Genomic DNA, 10933 nt, shown 5'->3' with positions numbered 1-10933 from the left:
TATAACTAATGCTACTTTATATTTAATGGCATCAAGGTTATCAAAGCTTTGAATTTTTATCTAATGCTGCTTTATATTTAATGGCATCAAGGTTATCAAAGCTTTGAATTTTTATCTAATGCTACTTTGTATTTAATGGCATCAAGGCTATCAAAGCTTTGAATTTTTATTTAAGGCAACTTTATATTTAATGGCATCAAGGTTAGCAAAGCTTTGAATTTATAACTAATGCTACTTTGTATTTAATGGCATCAAGGCTATCAAAGCTTTGAATTTTATTTAAGGCAACTTTATATTTAATGGCATCAAGGTTAGCAAAGCTTTGAATTGTTATCTAATGCTGCTTTATATTTAATGGCATCAAGGTTATCAAAGCTTTGAATTTTTATCTAATGCTACTTTATATTTAATGGCATCAAGGTTATCAAAGCTTTGAATTTTTATCTAATGCTACTTTATATTTAATGGCATCAAGGTTATCAAAACTTTGAATTTATAACTAATGCTGCTTTATATTTAATGGCATCAAGATTATCAAAGCTTTGAATTTTTATCTAATGCTGCTTTATATTTAATGGCATCAAGGTTATCAAAACTTTGAATTTATAACTAATGCTACTTTATATTTAATGGCATCAAGGTTATCAAAGCTTTGAATTTTTATCTAATGCTGCTTTATATTTAATGGCATCAAGGTTATCAAAGCTTTGAATTTTTATCTAATGCTACTTTGTATTTAATGGCATCAAGGCTATCAAAGCTTTGAATTTTTATTTAAGGCAACTTTATATTTAATGGCATCAAGGTTAGCAAAGCTTTGAATTTATAACTAATGCTACTTTGTATTTAATGGCATCAAGGCTATCAAAGCTTTGAATTTTTATTTAAGGCAACTTTATATTTAATGGCATCAAGGTTAGCAAAGCTTTGAATTGTTATCTAATGCTGCTTTATATTTAATGGCATCAAGGTTATCAAAGCTTTGAATTTTTATCTAATGCTACTTTATATTTAATGGCATCAAGGTTATCAAAGCTTTGAATTTTTATCTAATGCTACTTTATATTTAATGGCATCAAGGTTATCAAAGCTTTGAATTTTTATCTAATGCTACTTTATATTTAATGGCATCAAGGTTATCAAAGCTTTGAATTTTTATCTAACGCTGCTTTATATTTAATGGCATCAAGGTTATCAAAGCGTTGAATTGTTATCTAATGCTGCTTTATATTTAATGGCATCAAGGTTATCAAAGCTTTGAATTTTATCTAATGCTGCTTTATATTTAATGGCATCAAGGTTATCAAAACTTTGAATTTATAACTAATGCTACTTTATATTTAATGGCATCAAGGTTATCAAAGCTTTGAATTTTATCTAATGCTGCTTTATATTTAATGGCATCAAGGTTATCAAAGCTTTGAATTTTTATCTAATGCTACTTTGTATTTAATGGCATCAAGGCTATCAAAGCTTTGAATTTTTATTTAAGGCAACTTTATATTTAATGGCATCAAGGTTAGCAAAGCTTTGAATTTATAACTAATGCTACTTTATATTTAATGGCATCAAGGTTATCAAAGCTTTGAATTTTTATCTAATGCTGCTTTATATTTAATGGCATCAAGGTTATCAAAGCTTTGAATTTTTATCTAATGCTACTTTGTATTTAATGGCATCAAGGCTATCAAAGCTTTGAATTTTTATTTAAGGCAACTTTATATTTAATGGCATCAAGGTTAGCAAAGCTTTGAATTGTTATCTAATGCTGCTTTATATTTAATGGCATCAAGGTTATCAAAGCTTTGAATTTTTATCTAATGCTACTTTATATTTAATGGCATCAAGGTTATCAAAGCTTTGAATTTTTATCTAATGCTACTTTATATTTAATGGCATCAAGGTTATCAAAGCTTTGAATTTTTATCTAATGCTACTTTATATTTAATGGCATCAAGGTTATCAAAGCTTTGAATTTTTATCTAACGCTGCTTTATATTTAATGGCATCAAGGTTATCAAAGCGTTGAATTTATAACTAATGCTACTTTATATTTAATGGCATCAAGGTTATCAAAGCTTTGAATTTTTATCTAATGCTACTTTGTATTTAATGGCATCAAGGCTATCAAAGCTTTGAATTTTTATCTAATGCTGCTTTATATTTAATGGCATCAAGGTTATCAAAGCTTTGAATTTTTATCTAATGCTGCTTTATATTTAATGGCATCAAGGTTATCAAAGCTTTGAATTTATATCTAATGCTACTTTATATTTCACGTAATGCAGACTTGTAAGAATGTGAAATGGGTGTAAGGCTGTTGTCAGAACTAATCAAGATATGTTTTATTTCTCCAATATAATATAATCTTTCACATACATATAAAGTCAAAAACACTCGAAGGACATTTTCTTTCCCTTTCTCATAAATTATTTGAAACTTTCACAGTGAGGTTTCTAACTTAGATATGTATACTTTTACACATGCCAGTCATAACTAGTCAGTTCGATTTATATTACTTGTCACCTGATTAAGGACACTATTTATTTAGTCACCTAAAAAGAAAGCATACAAGTTTTGATTTAATATCCAAATAAAAGCACGTGTGGTTGCTTGCCACTCGGAATGTTTGAGAAACAGATCATGTAACAAATCAATGGAAACCAGAAGCATGTTGCTTCATAATTACAATTTGTAGTATAACAAATCAATGGAAACCAGAAACGTGTTGTTCCATAATGAACTCAGACGCTAGTGTAACAAATGAATGGATGCCAAAAAGTGTTGTTTCATAATGAACACATATTGCAGTATAACAAATCAATGGAAATCAAAAATGTGTTGTTCCATACTGAACACAAACTGTGGTATAACAAATCCACAGAAACCAGAAGAGTGTTGTTCCATAATGAACTCAAACTCTAGTATAACAAATCAATGGGACACCAAAAAGTGTCGTTTCATAATGAACACAAACTGTGGTATAACAAATCCATAGAAACCAGAAATGTGTTGTTCCATAATGAACTCAGACTCTAGTATAACAAATCAATGGGACACCAAAAATTGTCGTTTCATAATGAACACAAACTGTGGTATAACAAATCCATAGAAACCAGAAATGTGTTGTTCCATAATGAACTCAAACTCTAGTATAACAAGTCAATGGGACACCAAAAAGTGTTATTTCATAATGAACACAAACTGTGGTATAACAAATCCACAGAAACCAGAAATGTGTTTTTTCATAATGAAGACAAACTGTAATACAACAAATCAATGGACTCCAAAAACGTATTTTTAATAATGCACTGAAATTGTTAAATTTTAAATTTTATTCCAGATGTTCTAAATAATTTTGATAACTCCATTCCATAGGTTGGTATGCAAACGTTCGTTACGTTAACTGTTGTCATGGTTACTTCTACAATATTATATGTGTAAAACACAGATACTATTATTTCTCTAATTTCAAAGCCGATTAAGTTTATGGTTTCATTATAAAGAGTTGACTAGTTAAAACAAACTTATACAACTCAGAAGTGATACCCAGTTGTTTAAGTTGGTGCCATTTAGGCATGTAAGAAATGGGATACAAAGGTATCAATGGTTTGCTAATCGCCGTTACACAGAACTTGCATCATGAACCTGCATAAATATAATTATATCATGCTCTCTTCTCCAATTATTCAAAATCAAAGTTTTATGAATTATGTTATGTTCATGTGACAATAAGAACATTATGTTAAATATGTGACATCAAGAACATTATGTGTCACCTGTATCACTAATTATGTTAAATATATGACATCAAGAACATTATATATCACCTGTCTCGCTAATTATGTTAAATATGTGACATCAAGAACATTATGTATCACCTGTTTTACTAATTATGTTAGATATGTGCCAATAAGAACATTATGTTAGATATGTGCCAATAAGAACATTATGTTAAATATGTGACATCAAGAACATTATGTATCACCTGTCTCACTAATTATGTTAAATATGTGACAATAAGAACCTTATGTATCATTTGTCTCAGTATTTATGTTAAACGTGACATTAAGAACGTTATGTTAAACATGTGATATCAAGAACAAAATGTATCATCTGTCTCACTAATTATGTCAAATATGAAACATCAAAAACATTATTATTATATATGAATAATAAAAAGTCGGTGGCCTCACTATAGGATTGTTTTCATTGTTTAAATGAACACAATACTGGTCTAAGTATAAAACTGTGCTCACTATTTAAATAAACAAACTATTTGTCTCACTATAGGATTGTTTTCATTGTTTAAATGAACACAATACTGGTGTAAGTATAAAACTGTGCTCACTATTTAAATAAACAAACTATTTGTCTTACTATAGGATTGTTTTCATTGTTTAAATGAACACAATACTGTTCTAAGTATTAAACTGTGCTCACTATTTAAATAAACAAACTATTTGTCTTACTATAAGATTGTTTTCATTGTTTAAATAACCACAATACTTGTTCTACCATAAACTATCTTCTAGTGTTTAAATTACAACTTCTATCCTTTTATACGTTGCTTTTTACCAAATAAACAGTAGTCCCGGTTGCACTGTTTTCAGCTTTTAAACAACCTCGTGGTATTAGCTATTTTCTAATGTGGAGGCCCTACTGTGAACCATTTCACACTCTTGTAACCACAAAACTGGTCTTACTTAAAAGTATCTTTTAATGTCTATGTAACCCCAGGACTTGTACTACTGTAATATGTTTTCTTATGCTTAAATAATATTTTACCATAAGTTATTTTCCATTGTTTAAATAATTGTAATTCTGGCCCTCTATAAGCGATTTTCTACTTTTTAAGTACCAGAAAGAATGCTTCTTCCAGAATCATTTTCTTAGAGTTTAAATACCAATCATTGTCCCATTATAATCTTTCATCTGTTTTTTGTCGTTGTTGTTTTGTATTACCAGAACGCTAGTATTGTTTAAGTAACAGCAACATTGGTCCTACTATAAGATATTTTCTAATGTTTTTTTGTCGTTGTTGTTTTGTATTACCAGAACGCTAGTATTGTTTAAGTAACAGCAACATTGGTCCTACTATAAGATATTTTCTAATGTTTTTTGTCGTTGTTGTTTTGTATTACCAGAATGCTAGTATTGTTTAAGTAACAGCAACACTGGTCCTACTATAAGATATTTTCTAATGTTTTTTGTCGTTGTTGTTTTGTATTACCAGAACGCTAGTATTGTTTAAGTAACAGCAACACTGGTCCTACTATAAGATATTTTCTAATGTTTTTGTCGTTGTTGTTTTGTATTACCAGAACGCTAGTATTGTTTAAGTAACAGCAACACTGGTCCTACTATAAGATATTTTCTAATGTTTGAATAACTAAAATATTGGCACTGCTATTTATGTTTTTTCCACATCATAAGATATTTTTTTCTAATAAAAGTAAACACAACGCTGTTATTAGTTCAAGCTATTTTTTAATATTTAAGTAGCCACATTATCATAACCAGCTTTCTAGTACAGCAGTCTTACTATAAGCTACTTTCTAATATATAAATTATTCAGTTGGCCCGGTATGGCCAGGTGGGTTAAGGCGTTCAAGTCGTAATTTTAGGGTCGCGGGTTTGAATCCCCGTCGCACCAAACATGCTCGTCCTACCAACCATGGGGACGTTATAATGTGACGGTCAATACCACTATTAGTTGGTAAAAGAGTAGCCCAAGAGTTGGCGGTGAGTGGTGATGACTAGCTGCCTTCCCTCTAGTCTTACACTGCTAAATTAGGGACAGCTAATGCAGATAGCTCTTGACAGCTTTGCGCGAAATTCAAAACAAACCAATTAAATTTTTGCCCTTAGTGTTTGAATCTCGTACTTGTTATATATAGCAGCAATTTAAAAAGTTTTTATTGATATGAATGATTGAAAGTTAAAAAGAAAGCAGTACATTGTAATGTCTTATTACAGATCTTTTATGATTTTATTTGAAGCATGTTTAATAACACTTTACAATACTGTATATTAGATTGATATTTTTATTAAGAGTTAGTTGTGAACTATTATCTTGGTGTTACCATGAAATAACTTCCATAATTATTATATTAAAACAAAGTTGCATAAATATTTATATTTATATATATATATATATATGGTTAAAAATACAAGTATTTCAACAAACAAGTTTTGCGTTTTGTTTGTTTCTGTTTGTTTTTTGGAATTTCGCACAAAGCTACTCGAGGGCTATCTGTGCTAGCCGTCCCTAATTTAGCAGTGTGAGACTAGAGGGAAGGCAGCTAGTCATCAACACCCACCGCCAACTCTTGGGCTACTCTTTTACCAACGAATAGTGGGATTGACCGTAACATTATACACCCCCACGGCTGGGAGGGCGAGCATGTTTAGCGCGACGCGGGCGCGAACCCGCGACCCTCGGATTACGAGTCGCACGTCTTACGCGCCGGCCATGCCAGGCCTTAACAAGTTTTGCGACACAACTACAGTTCCAAGATAGTCCCTTAATATAAATTATTTCAAACAGTAATATTATATTTTTTCAATTCAATTTGTTATATCCTACAGAAAAAATTTCTCTGAATCTACCAAGTTTCAGTTTTATTGTTGTTTTACCGCAGTGTTACATAATAGGCCATATATACTCTGCACACTGCAGGGAATAGAGCCATAGGGGACTTTCAGTCATGAAATTCACATACTAAAAATTAGTCAGTTTATTTTTTTTTCTTTGCCATTAACTACAGAAAACATCTCCCTTTATTTTTCGGTCATACAGAACGTGATGAGTCATTCTGATCGCCTAGCGACCAAATATCAATTAAGCCTGATACATGAACTAAGCTTAAAACTAAGTGTTGTGATATACCTTTTCGACATACGTGGAAACATGTTTTGCACTCGATATCTATGTCGTTTACAACTTAAAACACAAATGCGTTATCACGTTGTAAAAATGGAGCAAATGGTGAAATTATTACAAGATCACAACTTGTCCTCGACTTCTTTCGAGTGAATTTCAAGTAAAAGTAGCAAGCGTGTTGCCAGCCAATCAGAGTTGAGCCGATATCACCTTGGGCCGGATATATGTAGTTAAACTCACTATAAATATGGGACTGTGCGGTACATTGTTGGGAACTTTAGACTGGCCAGATCAACATAACTCTACTAAAATGGTTGAGGTTTCCGCTGGTATCGACTTAGTTGGCGGTGAAGAACAAGCTTCGTTCCCTTTAGTGGCGAGATGTCGGTTTGACAGTACTAGTTCTTCGGAGCCGGAAGAGTATTTAGACGCGGAGTGCGACATGGTGACTTCCGGAAACAACCGAGAGAAAGTTGGTATACATCTCGAAGACAGAGATTTCGACAGTGACTCTGGAGAAGATAGACCTAAGCCGACAGAGTGTTTTCAAATTCCTAGTCAAGACTTGGTAGATAAAATTATTCACGAAGTCGAGTCCTATTTCTCAGATCAAAGTCTTCTGAAAGACAGTTTTCTTTTAAAACATATTAAACGAAATAAACAGGGTTATGTGAGTCTCAAGTTAGTGGCCTCGTTTCGAAGAGTGAAGCGTTTATCAAAAGACTGGAAAACTGTAGCCTACAGTTTACGACAATCCAAACACTTGGACTTAAACAAAGAAGGAACTAAGATAAAACGGAAGAATCCTTTACCGAAGAACTGGGATCCATCTTCTAGAAGTGTTGTAGCGTACAACTTGCCCGTGAGTCAACCTTCTGTGGAAATTGTTAAAGACTTGTTCTCTAAGTGTGGAGAGATTTCGACAGTCAGGATTCTGCAACCTGGCAACGCTATTCCAGCCGATATTAAACGCCATCTTCCCAGAATGGGATCCACAGTCTGTGCTGTAGTTGAATTTACAGAACCTGAGGCGGCAAAGAAAGCAACTGTTGAACTGGACTGTTCCAACACCGACTGGCGATCTTTGCGAGTCGTTCCACTTGTTAGTAAAAAATCGAATTTAAGCGAAAAAACCAGGAAATCTGACAGTGGCGACAAAAGAAAAAAGAGTGATAAATGGAGCAGGTTAGAGCAACTAAGAAGAAGTGAAAGTCTGTTGAGTAGTGGTTCCGAAACGGATTGTTCCACTGGTCCAAGGCAGAGATCTGACACCGCTTCCAGCTCCAGCTCTGGTTACGTTTCGTCATCTCCGAGACAGATCGAATGGAGTGGTAACTACACAAGGAAAGGACAACAAAAAAATAAAAATCGGTCAGTTACCCCTCGAAATAACGAGAATGGTGAAAACCAGGAACGTGAACCTCTGTCTTCATCTCCTAGAAATTCGTGGATACAGAGAAGGCGCGAAACTGGAATATCTCAGCCAGTCCATAACTCTCGGCTAATTCCAGAAGGGGTGATTCGACTTCCACGTGGTCCAGATAGCACTAACGGCTTCAACTGGAGGTTACAGAAGTCATCTGTAAACATTCCTCTTAGTGTGAAAAGATAGACCAAAACTGTACATTGTGTGTTTGTTGTTGTTGTTTTTTGCCCTTCATGTGTATTTTCTAGTCTTTCTTTTTACCAGTTATGACGGTTTTTTTACTATACAGAGCTAGTAGGAACATATTATATTAATAGGTTTGGGGTCTATTTATATAAAGATTTTTGTTGATCGTGTGTTTTTACTGAAATAAACCTTTTGTACAGAACATCGTGGTTTGTTAGTGTCTTCCTACGTTAATATTTGTTGTTTTCAAACTTCGAATGTAATGAGCAAAGATTATTTTATTATGTTTGGCATAATCACCAGAAGTCTCTAAAATATAATTAGAGAGCATTAATGTTCATCTCGATAATCCAACAGTAGATGAGGACACAGAATTTTCACAGTAACAGATGAACAATCTCCATAGTCCTCACAGTTATGGACGACACAATAATCCCACAGTAGCGGATGACACAATAACAGACGACACAATCTCCACAGTCCTCACAATAATGGACGGCACAATAATCCAACAGTAGCAGAGGACACAGTAAGAGACGACACACTATTCACAGTTCTCATAGTAATGGGCGACACAATAATCTAACAGTAGCAGAGGATACAGAATCCTCACAGTAACAGACGACACAATCCCCATAGGCCTCACAATAATCCCATAGTAGCATAGGACACAATAACAGACCACACACTATTCACAGTCCTCACAGTAATGGACGACACAATAATTGAACAGTAGCAGAGGACACAGTAACAGACAACACACTATTCACAGTAATGAACCACACAATAATCCAACAGTAACGGGGGACACAGAACCCTCACAGTAACAGACGACACAATCTTCACAGTATACTAGCAGTAACTATAAACATAGTAGTGTTACTGAAGTAAAACTGAGATTTAATATTTACAACTTTCATATAACGTAAAACTAGAAATAAATCTAAACATTTGTATGATGAGAAGAGAAAAATCAGACATATCTGCCCTTCGTCGATATTTTCAATTAATAGATAATTTGTGTGTTTCGAATATTCACGCATAGCAGCACCAGAGTTATTTGGAGCAAACTCTACAAGAATAGATAACACCCGTGACTGGTTCTTGACCTATTCTATTACACCCTTGTGCAAATTAATTGAAAAAACACGGAAAATTACGATTTTTTCAATTTTTCGCGTTTTATTTTTGATAATCCAAAAATTACTCACAAATTAATACATTATATGACCGCCTTTATTTTTCAGAAGATCATTAATCCGCTTTGGCATCGAGTCCACGTGTTGACTGCAATCTTTTACTAATTTTTGGATCACGATACCACACCTCAATTATGGCCTCAATTAACTTATCTTTCGTAGTACAGTCTTTTCCCCGAAGTCTTTCTTTACAAATCGCCCAAAGATTTTCAATAGGATTTAAGTCCAGAGAGTTTCCAGGTCAGTTCAGCACCTTTATTTGCGTTGTAGTCATAAAATTCTTCACAAGTTTCGATGTGCGGCATGAAGGCAGATCTTGCTGAAAAATGCTAGATCCATCTGGAAATCTCTTTTTAAATTCTGGAACGACTCTTCTTTGCAAAACTTCGATGCACTGTGGTCCTCGCATCATACCTTCTACGATATGTAAAACATCTTCTTCAAGAGATGTTTTATGAACTGATTGATATGAGATTCTCGAACTTTCTCACCTGGAGATCTGTAAACATGCAGACTTTTTTGACTCTGTACGAAGAAATGAGTCTCGTCACTTAATAACACCTTCCTCCATTGTTCTTGCGTCCAGTTCTTGTATTTCAGACCCCATTGATACCGTATTTTTTCATTAGTTGGTAAGTTGCTCTTCTAACGCAATTTCGAATGACGTAATATTTCTCAAAATTTCGTTATATATCCCAAAAATGGATCGACCGTACTGCAAAACACGGCTAATGACGCCGTCTGTTTGAAAACAAATGACTATTAAAGAAATCAGCGTTGTCCAGCAAGCCTACACCGGCCGCCATGCTGAAAATATTGTAAAATGACCATTTGTTTCAATTAATTTGTACAAGAGTAGGATTTGATTCTCGCTCTAATAACGCTTCAGCTGCCACAAAATGCAAAGCGTCTTTTGTTTTCCTTTGTGGTAACGGAATGCAAACCATGACCCCTCCTATCCACACTCCAACATGTTAAACACACTGTTATAAAATGAAAACAACCTTCAAAGATATATTATAAAGTATCAGTGAAGATAATCTTGGAAAAATTAACTTGGTAGCCAAGGTTTTTAAAATAAAATAATCAGACACCCAAACCACAAAACGAATAAAATTTCTACAAGTCTCTACAATTTCTACAAAAAATATCTAACGTTTAAGCAAAGTTAGTTTTGTTAGTTTTACAACGTGTACCGTTCGTAGCAGGTTCACACATGCATCAAAGAACCAACGA

General features: G+C 33.5%; 1 protein-coding gene across 1 annotated transcript; it reads left to right on the top strand.

Moving 5' to 3' along the window:
- Positions 1–7118: 7118 nt before the first annotated feature.
- Positions 7119–8700, top strand: LOC143249945 (la-related protein 6-like). The gene has a single exon (XM_076500570.1). The coding sequence runs from the start codon at positions 7134–7136 to the stop codon at positions 8496–8498; it is 1365 nt and encodes a 454-aa protein (XP_076356685.1). The 5' UTR covers positions 7119–7133; the 3' UTR covers positions 8499–8700.
- The last annotated feature ends 2233 nt before the right edge of the window (positions 8701–10933 follow it).

The sequence above is a fragment of the Tachypleus tridentatus genome, chromosome 4 (assembly GCF_004210375.1).
Source record: "Tachypleus tridentatus isolate NWPU-2018 chromosome 4, ASM421037v1, whole genome shotgun sequence".
NCBI lineage: Eukaryota > Metazoa > Arthropoda > Merostomata > Xiphosura > Limulidae > Tachypleus > Tachypleus tridentatus.
This window is presented reverse-complemented; position numbering and strand designations above follow the sequence as displayed.

What these genes read in the sequence shown, in the direction of transcription:
- LOC143249945 (XM_076500570.1), top strand. Translation starts at nt 7,134, where the DNA reads ATGGGACTGTGCGGTACATTGTTGGGAACTTTAGACTGGCCAGATCAA.